The following is a 10,555-nucleotide window of genomic DNA, read 5'->3' as shown; positions in this document are numbered from 1 at the left end:
CCGGTGAGTAAGGGTTGACATAACTCCAAATATCTATACTACAACATCATCCGTAGCAGTACAGAATCAGTATTCACATAATATGACAAAAATATCAAACTTAAATACACTACTGAGACCAGTTGAAAAATGTCATTACGTTTTGCACTGTTGGATCTTAAGGAGGTTCTAATTTGAACTTCAAAATGTAGAAAGAAGAAAGGAGAGTGAGACAAAACCACTTTGGGTAAGCAATTTATTGCAAACAAGCACTAAAGTTCCATCAAGCCGAAATCTTGGCAAAAACATGATGGCGAAGGCAAAAAAACATTCTCTATGTGAATGCAGTCGGATTGTTGAACTGCACAAGCAAGGCCTCGCACAGCATGCCATTGCAGCTGAGGTTGGACTCAGTAAAGCAGTCATTTGAAACTTCAAAATAGTCAAAGTGGTAGACCCAACAAAATGTCACAGGCCCTGAGCCGGAGGATCCCATTGGCTGTCCTTCAAGACACGGGACCATCCTTGGCCCAAATGAAGGTGGTGCCGAGTGCAGTCCAATAACCATCAGACTGCATCTACGCGAGAAGGGTTTTAGTCTCCTTCAACGCCATAAAATTGCCCGTTTGGAATTTACACAAGCTCACCAAACATGGGACATTGAAAAGTGGAAGAAAGTTTTATTCTCTGAGGAAAAAGTGTAACCTTGATGGTCCTGATAGGATAGGAGGGTTTCGGGGATTTTTTTTTTTAAAGCTGTGGTGTTAAACTTTTGATGAGCTGATGAACAGCCCATTTCACTGTGTCTTACTCCCATTTCTGTTTTGCATTTTGAAGCTCTACTTAAAACCTCCCTAAGATCCAACAATGCAAAATGCCAATTCTTGCCATTTTTCAACTGGTGTTAAGATTTTGATCAGGAACGTATAATACATATACTCACCAGAGATGTCAATTTCTCCTCATTCAGCCATTGTGGGTGGAACTTCGCTTGGCAAATAGTCTAGCTCAGATCAACCAATAAGAGGACGGAAACATTGTGATGTCACTGTGGAGAGCAAGCTGGCCCCGAGAATGTGAAATCTGATCTGTTTAAAAAAAGCAGTCCCATTGGCAATAGTGTGTATGTGATATGGGCCAGCACTCCTGATTTTGAAGGCCCTGGGTAGATTACATTGATATGGCAACACTTCAAAGCTGAAATCTGAATGGACAAAAAAAATCTAACCTACACATACCTGTACATATACTGGAAGCAGTGCAGTCAAGAGAGACTGTTGGGAATAAATGAGTACAATTCCATGGAACAAATGTTAGAATTTAAGTTGTAAATGTTGTTTAGGCCAGCAGAGAAGGCCTTGGTGGCCCTGACTACACACCACTGCAACAATCTACTTTTAGCTTAACCACATGATTCTAGTTTATTGAAAGTACAAATAAAACAATGGCATTTTAAATACTGTACATCATTTTTATCATTCAAAAAAAGTTATTTCTCCATACAGCCTAGTCTATACAGCAATATACTGTCATGTGTTTTTAAAATATTTTTTCATTGTGCATTTCTTAAAAGTAATGTTTAAATATCGTCCCGTCTCTAAGTGTGTAACTGAGTGTCTGGTGACAACCCACCTAAGTAGTGATTAAAAAATAAAAACACATCCTTGCATCCAAGAACCAGATATTAGTAATAATAATCATTCATTATAACAATAATGTCTCAGCATAGTGTAAGATGAGTACAATTTAAAAAAAAAAGAAAAGATTTCTCCCATTTCTGGTCTCCATCTTTCATCAACCATTTCTTCAGAGGTGGAGGGATGAAAAAAGCTTCCTGGGGATTGTAGAGTCCACACGTTTTCCATGAAGTGCATGTTGGGGCGTTTCATCCCGAAGAGGAGGTGGTTGGTTCTCTTTGGCCGCCATCAGACCTCCATAACACTTTCGGCAAACTGCCTGGTATTTGTCCGCTCCACCAATCACCTCCACCTATGGAACAAACATATACTGCATATACTAATGTGTATTTTATACACACACACACACATACAGTGGATGCCCGCACATTCGCAATTCAACATTCACTGCCCCGTAAGTATGCTGATTTTTTTTAAAAATGTTTTTCTGATTTATAAATATGCGATAATCCAGGTAACGTGCACAGCATGCATATACCGCTGTTAAAAAAGCCCAGATTTTTTTTTTTTTTTTACATGTTTGTCTTTATGCTTCACCGATAATGTTTTTTCATCAAGCCGTGAGATTTCGCACTCTCCTTGAACGCACCACATTTTGTGCTGTGACTTGCTACACCATATTTACGGCTTCAACCTGGATTGTTTCGCACGTGAACAAAAGACAATTGAAGAGAGAAGGGGAGGCTTCTGGGCCTGAATCTAATCTAATCTTAAAAGTACGTCACTTTTATTGCAAATGTTGATCCGAAATCACAGCTCTGCCATATACACACACACACACACACACGCATACAACGGAACCTGTTTATGTGGACTCCTTTCGGACCGGCTGATGTCGACAAAGAGAAACCAGCCATTGTTTGCACATTTACTTGTAACTTTGGCCAAAAATACAAGAATGGGGGATAAAGGGTTTCAGCCGTTGACATTGGCTTTCCTCTTTGTGCATATTTTTATTTAGATTCTTGTTTTTTCCATCATATTTTATACTCTGATATAACAGCTACCACGGCCATTTTCATTGTATGTCTGGACTACAATGACAATGAAGCTTTCATACATAGTATGTCAACATAAGCGGGTTCCACTGTACACATTATTCAGTTAAAACAAGTCATGGTTAGGTTCCGTGACAGACGACTCTTGTTGAGGTCCAAGCTGATGCCTCACCTCCAGCTCCGCTCCAATCCTCTTCGTGTAGGCAGCGTCTCTGTAACATTGCATGCAGACAGCGTGAAGCTTCACCACACTTTCCGCCAGCGGGACAAGGTTCAGGATGTTTCCGAACGGCTGCAAAAAGTGCACAAACCAGCAGCGAGAACTTGTGAATAGCTACAAGGATAATCGCATTATCAGGACAGACCAGCGTTGTCTTGGTGAGGAATAATGGGCGTATTGAGCAAAGATCTATCCTTGTATGAGTCAAAACACATTCCTCCTGCATCCGTATCAACCAGACAAGAGTCACCTTTCTCTGGAAGGTTCCATCCAAGGCAGCCACGATAACAGTCTTGCCAACATTGGCCATCTCTTCACAAAACTCCACTATATCTGGGAACTACAGCCACACAAAGACGCACATTAGCGAGCAATTCTCCAGCCTCGCAACGTAATGATTTTAAAAATGTGTACTTACAAACTGCCCTTCATCTATTCCAATCACACAAGCTTGAAATGCCAGCGAGCGCACATCTCTGAGGCAATTTGCAGGTATAGCCTCCATCGTGTTACTAAAAGAGGGACACTTGATGATGCATCTGAACATTATATGCAATTACTAGGTGAAAGAAATAGGTAGTATAGGTCAAGCTCAGTTCATGGTGCATTTGCATAGCAAACTGGTCCCATAACGTCTATACACACACAAAAAACAAGTGTATGTTTTTAAGGAAACTAACTTCTATACTTACTTGTCATGTGTGGCCATGCCTGTGTCGGAGTATCGTGTATCTTTGGCATATTTCACCACCAAGCAGCAGTACTGGGCTATTTGGAAACGGCGCACCCTTCGCATTAATTCGGTGCTGCAAAATTCAATTTACAGTGACTCATAGGCAAAAGTGGTTAAGATTATGTCCCTGTTCTAGTCATTTAACTCATGATAAATATGCAGCAGTAAATGTAACTGTGCAGATTGTAGTTAAGGGTGTATTTTACATACTGTAATACATATAGTCCTGAGCGTGACGTGAACAATGCAGGAATTGGCGGGACAGGATACGCTGTGGAAGTGGGGCCTCGTAGATATAGTACTGTACTTCCAACGCCATTACAAGCACTTACAACATATTTATTAATGAAACAAGCTAGTAACTCATCTAGTGTCAAATTAAATATACGACGTACCTTTTGCCTGAAAACATAGGCCCGAAGATGACCTGTGAAGAATGATTTGGGGAAGGGGGGCAGTTAGGGAAAAAAGTATTTCTAAAAATTAGAACGTCAAAAACTACAAATATGCACGCATACATGTACGTAAGGTTGTCATTGTTACACATTATATGACAAAAACTTCAGTTAGCATTAGTTACCTGGATTTGTCCTCGCGTTTTCCTCGGGGAATTGGGGAAAACTTTCGGAAAATCCACATAGTCCATATCTTGAGCTTTATCTTTCGTTTAAACGTCAAAAATAAACTAACAGTTACAGACTAACAGCTGCTCTGCAAGTAAGTCAATTGAAAGAGCGCGCGTCTTTCAGGCTGTGTGACCCGGAAATGAATTCAACCAGTGGGTCGCGCTTCTGAATGGTCACATGACTACTACATCCATACATAACATAGATACGGACTTGTACACGAAAACGAATTTGCATGCATATTGTGAGCTGTACCGAATACTCCGCTTGGTTTATTGTGTCAAAATGATGACTGACATGCTGCGTTTTTAAGTAGGCTGTTTCAATTCGGACATTTACTTACACTTCTATATGTGTACTGTGTACATTATGTACACTGTGTACTTAGTTCCTGAGTGCGCGAAGTTTGATAGTACAGTGCTGTCCCAAATATCCCGATTACTGTCATTGTGCACTTACAGGAAATGGCGATCACAGTATTTATTCACTTCCTATTGTGAACGTATTTGTTATTTGTTTATTTTATTGAACACAAATAGTTAATAACAGTAAGGCATAACTAAATAACAACCAGTAAATAAAACTTACAAACAGGAAATACAAGAAACACTTCAACAATTGCAACCACACGAGTTAGTCCCTCCTTTTCTGGTACGTAGCCATTGCGGTTTTTTCAAATTTTTGTAATTCAATACAAAACATACATATTATTTCAAACGTACGTAGAAATGCCATTACTATTCAACAAGGAACAACATTAGCAATGTAGGATATATACAACGAAAAGAAAATATTTGCGGGTGATAACTGTTGCGGTGAGAGGGGAATATTATTTTCGCATTTTATTAAAATTTAAATGGCTTTTATATTTTTTTTAGTTTTAATCTTTATTGAGTTCTTTCAAAGTTTTTATTCGGAGAAAAACGCAATTACTGAGCTCACGCTCGCTATTTGGGGCGTGGTGAGTGCAACATCCGGGTACTGGCGGCGCACTTCTGTTTGCACTCAAATTGAAACACAACCTAGGTCTAAAGTTCAAAATAGTTTAGTCCCACTGCTGCTCAAAGAAGCTTCGATCATCTATCGAGACAGGCGTTTTACTTCAAAGGAAAAAAATGATGATGCACTGGACTGCAATGAAGAAAGATGTAAGATTGTGATTTTATGTGGTTATTTCTTGGGTATACAATACAGATGGCTGTTAAATTTGCAGCACTAGCTACCCAATTGTCAGCATTTTCATCAGACATATTTGTTATAAATGTAAAACTGTGTAGTTTATTTAAGACATTTTGGTAAATCGTCTGTGTATTAAACTATACGGTGACTATAAGGCGAACGGCTACATTGTATCGGAGGGGGGCGCTGTTGACCGTCTTTACTGTATTACTCCGCAAATGATGGCGGTCACCGTGTGATAGTCCATGGCTGCCCAGCTCACTCTCTCCCTACTACTCTGGACAGGAGCTAGAGAAGCAGTATTCACCGAGCCGCTGGTCGCACAGAATGGCGGCTGACGACGTGATCAAGGCCCACGTCAAGGCTGTAAAAGAAGGTTTGGCCTCTTTTCGACTCTTTTTATAGATGCGACACATGTACACACAAACGCTCTCGAGACCCAACCATGCAGGTAGCCTTTAGCTATGGAGATTTATTTTTAAACCGTGCGGAACGCCTCCCTCGTAAAATAGTAATAATAAAAACTAAAATATGTATTGATTGATTGATTGAATGAATCGATTCAAGTACTGTAGCTGGGGAGAGGGAAGTCTGGGCTTCCCTGCTTAGGCTGCTGCCCCCGCAACCGCACCTCGGATAAGCGGAAGAAAATGGATGGATGGTATTGATTGATATGTACGATTGTTTGGAAGTTTCTTAAGGTTAGCTATCAAAACATGTTAAACTTGACAGGTGATTGTAATTTGAATGATATAACATGACTGTGCACATAAGAACATAAACGTATTGTTCGACATTCTTTATTCTCTTCTGCTCCCACCTTGGAAAATGGTAACAGGTGAACATGAAAAGGAAGTGAACTAACTATCAGTAATTTATCAGACATGGAGAAGGGCTAAGCTTAAATATTCTCTTCAGACAGTAGGCTACCGTTGTAAATATGCAATATATTTCAATGTAACTTGGTCAAGCATGTGTGAGAAATGAAACCATACTTATCAAACTAACATTTAATTGGTTATTTGTTTGCATCCAGGTACGGAGCGTGCACGTGGTCTGGCTCAAACTCTACTCAATGTCCCCTATGGAGAAGGTGATGGCGAGAGACTGGATGCCTATATTCCCAGCACCAACTCTCTCGGTGTGTAACTGACATGGCACGCATTTCATCATCATTTACTTTTAATTGACCCTTCAGTATTGACACTTGGAGCTAGTCTTTGTAGCAAGTTAAGGCGCTTAGCTAGATCTTATAAACCCATCTCAGCAACTGAGTTATATGGAGAATACCGTGCTGACGGTATGAAAACGGAGCAGGATGAAAAGAAAATATTAACCATTTTTTAAATAATGTGGAGCATGTTTGTCCTTCTACATTGTGAGGAGCAGCCATTTTTGCACTCAAGCAGCGTGTGCTGCGACAAGGATGAGGTTGTAGATGTTGTTATGAACCACACACAAGCAAAAGGGATGAACTGTGTCCTAACAGTTGACTCCCGTAACACAAAATCTTGTACAAAACCCAAAATAAGTAGCAAAAGGGGGAAAAAAACTGTATTGTGGGTTAAAGGCTACTTTCTGGTTCTTGTAGAATGATGTAAGGATTAGATGACTGCAGTCTATTTGCATTGTAGAAAGGGAAGAGAAAATTAATTCTTCTGTGTGCGTTTTAGTCCCAATTTACATGACAAATAAGAAAATGAAAAAGATAAAACAAAGACATTGAAACAATACATCTTGCCCACTCTTGTATTAGGTTCTAATGATGTGTCCACTGTGAACACGTGTGTATTTCAGATGTGCCCCTTGTCATTTACATTCATGGAGGCTACTGGCAGTTTCTTAGGTATGTCGTTTGGCTTTTATTTCCATGTGCATGTTTTCATGCTTGTTCTTTGTGCTGATACAGTAAGGAGGAGTCAGGATTCATGGCCGTGCCGCTTGTTGGTAAAGGTGTGGTGGTGGTTGCGGTCGGCTACGACATTGCTCCCAGAGGTAGTAGCGTTGATTCCTGTTGTTTTTGTCTATGTGAAAAGCAGTATTGTACAGTATGTGAAGATGTGTCTTTTAGGTAATATGGATCTGATGGTGTCTCAAGTGCGCAAGAGTGTTGTGTCTGTCGTCCAACAGTATTCTCACATCAGGTACCCCTCATACTTAGGATCTCCAGAGTTGGCAAATACAATGTGACATTTCTCAGTCAACTCTTGACGATGTGCTTGTCAGTGGTTTGTACTTGTGTGGCCACTCTGCCGGCGCTCACCTGGCTGCAATGGTGCTCTCCACCGACTGGTCGCAGTACAGCATCACACCTCAAATCAAAGGTGAGCATCTTGTTGAAAGATGCCAAATGAGAAAATCCTTCACAGCCTATTTGTTGTTCTTTAGGTGCTTTTCTTGTCAGTGGTATCTATGACCTCCTGCCCATTCTGTCCACCTACGTCAATGAGCCATTGAAGATGACAGAGTAAGTACAGATGGCTCCCCTGCCACGCATTTTGCCACATGGGACCTTGAAAGGGGGTGGTCTTGGCCTGGTGTTAAAACATAATTGTAAGTACAGATGTATCTCGGTTTACAACGTTCCGTGTTACAACACGGCGTGTTTATGAACACCCTCGCCTGGGAACAAGTAACGGCGCGTGCCCGCGGAATGCAGTGTGAATACAGTGAAAGGCTGGCTAGCAAAGCTGGGATTTTAGGCTAAGAATGTCAGTGTATTAGTGTCTGACCAATAATTGTTTTTGTTTTACCTTTACTTTTGGCAGGGAGGTGGCAATAAGAAACAGCCCCAGCAAGCTGATCCCTCAGCTGAAACTCTCCTCCTCCTGCTGCCAAATCGTTGTGGCCGTTGCTGAGAACGACTCGCCCGAGTTTCGCAAGCAGTCGGAATATTACTACAAAGTCAGTGTTCCGTTATAAATTGCAAACAGAGAGGAGCACACATCTTGACAGCAAATATTTGACTCATTTGACACTGTCCCTTCCCAAACAGGTTTACTGTGTAAGCAGCCTTTTCTTTTCTCTGTAATGTTTTAAGAAGATAGAGCAGTATTGTCAAACCAAAGTGGAGCAAGAAGAACTAAAAAGCAGGGTTATCTATCCCATTAGCATCCTCTCACTTCTGTGTAACAAGAGTTTTTTTTTTTATTTTGTCCTTGACAGGCTTTGAAGTCTACTGGGCAGAATGTGACCATGGAGGATGTTCCCAACACGGATCATTTTAGTATCATAGAGCAGCTGGTTGACGAGGAGTATCACTTAGTAAAGGTACACAATTCATTCTGAAGTTTAAACTTAAAGTCCAACTACAATTTCTAGATTAATTATATAAAAAGAGAGAAAACGTCTATAAAATGGCCACAACCCAAAACTTTGTAAAGGAATGTATTTATTTCTCTGCAGCTCCTGTTGAAGATGATGGGGAAGAGTTGAGGTGGCTCTACCAACATATGACCTTAGGAGAAGACGACCCACACTGATAAATGTTACATGTCTGCATCCGTTTGAACGCATTTGAACTGCATTTACAGTATTTTGTCCAATTAGGACAACGTGGAGGACTTGTTGCATTCGTAGTCATCAATCGGAAGACACATTTTTTTGTACACTACAATTTTTTTGTGAGTATGTGTAACAGTATTTGTTACTCAGGTGTCAACATGGGCCAGAACGATCTCGGTTCAATTTTGTTTTGTCTGGGCATGTGCTGGCTAAGAGAACAAGAAAATCCAATGTGAATGTAGCATTTCAATGGCACCTCTGCAGAGCTGCCACATTCAGGGTTTGAACGTGTCCTAGATGACATGCTGTAGTTACACATTTTATGCTAATACATATTTGTATAATACGAAAGTAAATGATGTGCAGAATAAGTCATCGCTTTGCACATAACTGCATCGTGTTTGCACATTGTACTATGAGGGATTAATGCAGCTTGTACAAACTAGCATTCAAATAAACATTGAAGAGTAGAAGTTGTGGGACTGTGTGTGTTGAGGTTGAGAAAAGGGGAGCTTGGGGGCTTCTCAGAGCTGACTAGAATTAGACAATATGTAGAATTAAACAATGAATGGACTGTTACTTTAATTTTGCAGGTTGCCTGGCAACCTTATCAAGCTTGCTGCTGTTTACACACACAGAAAACACACCTGCACTCTTGATTGACACAAGCTGCAGCCAGTTAGATGCCAACACATCTCACACACACTCATCCACTCAGGAAAGGGCGGGACCCAAGAATAGCATAACAAGGTAGGCAGTTCCAAGTTCGAGGCTTCCTGCTTGATGAGTGGAGGTACAGTACTGTACTTAGTGACATCTTCCAGACAATTTCTTCACAAAAAAATTGAAAATGAAATGTGTGTCTGGCTGATCTCTTCTCGGGAAAAAGGAACTTGAACGTTTCATGGTACTTGAAGGATTTGTGTACAGCAATAAAATTATTTTCCATTCTGTTTGTGTTGTATTTAATATATTTTGCTTGTCTGTTGTAATATTTTCTATCTTTTGTGGCAATGTCTAACTGAATGTAGTTTTCTCAAATAGTCTTTGAAAAGAAAAACTAGTATTGTGAATTTGTAATTGTACTAACAGTAAGAATAAAGGCGTGTGAGGACACAGTCGTCGTTCGTGCATGCTTGAACATAACACTTTGCTCGAGGAGGCCTACACAAAAAAGTTGGACACAACACCCATTGGGTAGCGAAGTAGATGGTACAGAAGAAAGAGGAATATGCAAATCAGAACAGAATGCTGACGACTTCCTCAAGCTTCACAACAGCGGACTTCCCTCCAGTGCACTGGCCTTCCAATTGCTTTGTATCCACTTCAGTTGAAGATAAAATTGACTTTTAGACTCTTAGCATTATTTCAACATCTGACAGAAAAAGAATCTGGGTGGGCCTCGCCCTGTTAAAGGGCCGGTCTGAGCCCCACTCATGATACTTCAAAGGCAGCTACTCCTGGCTTGTGGAGTTAATTTAAAAAAACTAATCAAGGGGTTGCCTACAGCCACAGTTATTAATGCTAACGTTTTGAATCAGCAGAACCGGCCCCTCCCCTCAAAGGTCTGCTAGTAGGGCTTCAAATTTCAAGCAAGATCAATCTGAAAAAAAAGATTA

The 10,555-nt window shown here is 40.6% G+C and overlaps 2 protein-coding genes across 4 annotated transcripts; one reads left to right on the top strand and one right to left on the bottom strand.

Annotated features, from left to right (window-relative positions):
• Positions 1-1,292: 1,292 nt before the first annotated feature.
• On the bottom strand, positions 1,293-4,378 carry tk1 (thymidine kinase 1, soluble). Its single transcript, XM_054780041.1, has 7 exons — positions 4,208-4,378; positions 4,023-4,054; positions 3,587-3,700; positions 3,313-3,406; positions 3,145-3,234; positions 2,847-2,966; positions 1,293-1,968 (listed from the first exon to the last, which is right to left on the bottom strand). Exons 1-7 carry the CDS (start codon positions 4,271-4,273, stop codon positions 1,786-1,788), a joined length of 699 nt encoding a protein of 232 aa, XP_054636016.1. The 5' UTR covers positions 4,274-4,378; the 3' UTR covers positions 1,293-1,785.
• Positions 4,379-5,094: 716 nt separating this feature from the next.
• Positions 5,095-10,045, top strand: afmid (arylformamidase). 3 transcript variants are annotated; one of them, XM_054779006.1, is made up of 11 exons: positions 5,241-5,401; positions 5,718-5,808; positions 6,469-6,573; positions 7,230-7,278; positions 7,342-7,427; positions 7,504-7,576; positions 7,659-7,756; positions 7,821-7,899; positions 8,201-8,336; positions 8,598-8,702; positions 8,838-10,045. In XM_054779006.1, exons 1-11 carry the CDS (start codon positions 5,369-5,371, stop codon positions 8,865-8,867), a joined length of 885 nt encoding a protein of 294 aa, XP_054634981.1. In that variant the 5' UTR covers positions 5,241-5,368; the 3' UTR covers positions 8,868-10,045. The 3 variants fall into 3 exon arrangements, with proteins under 3 accessions (XP_054634979.1, XP_054634981.1, XP_054634980.1); XM_054779004.1 differs by lacking the exon at positions 5,718-5,808 and having other exon boundaries at positions 5,095-5,401; XM_054779005.1 differs by lacking the exon at positions 7,230-7,278 and having other exon boundaries at positions 7,342-7,576.
• The last annotated feature ends 510 nt before the right edge of the window (positions 10,046-10,555 follow it).

This window comes from Dunckerocampus dactyliophorus, chromosome 6 (genome assembly GCF_027744805.1).
Source record: "Dunckerocampus dactyliophorus isolate RoL2022-P2 chromosome 6, RoL_Ddac_1.1, whole genome shotgun sequence".
In the NCBI taxonomy this organism is placed as follows: domain Eukaryota; kingdom Metazoa; phylum Chordata; class Actinopteri; order Syngnathiformes; family Syngnathidae; genus Dunckerocampus; species Dunckerocampus dactyliophorus.
This window is presented reverse-complemented; position numbering and strand designations above follow the sequence as displayed.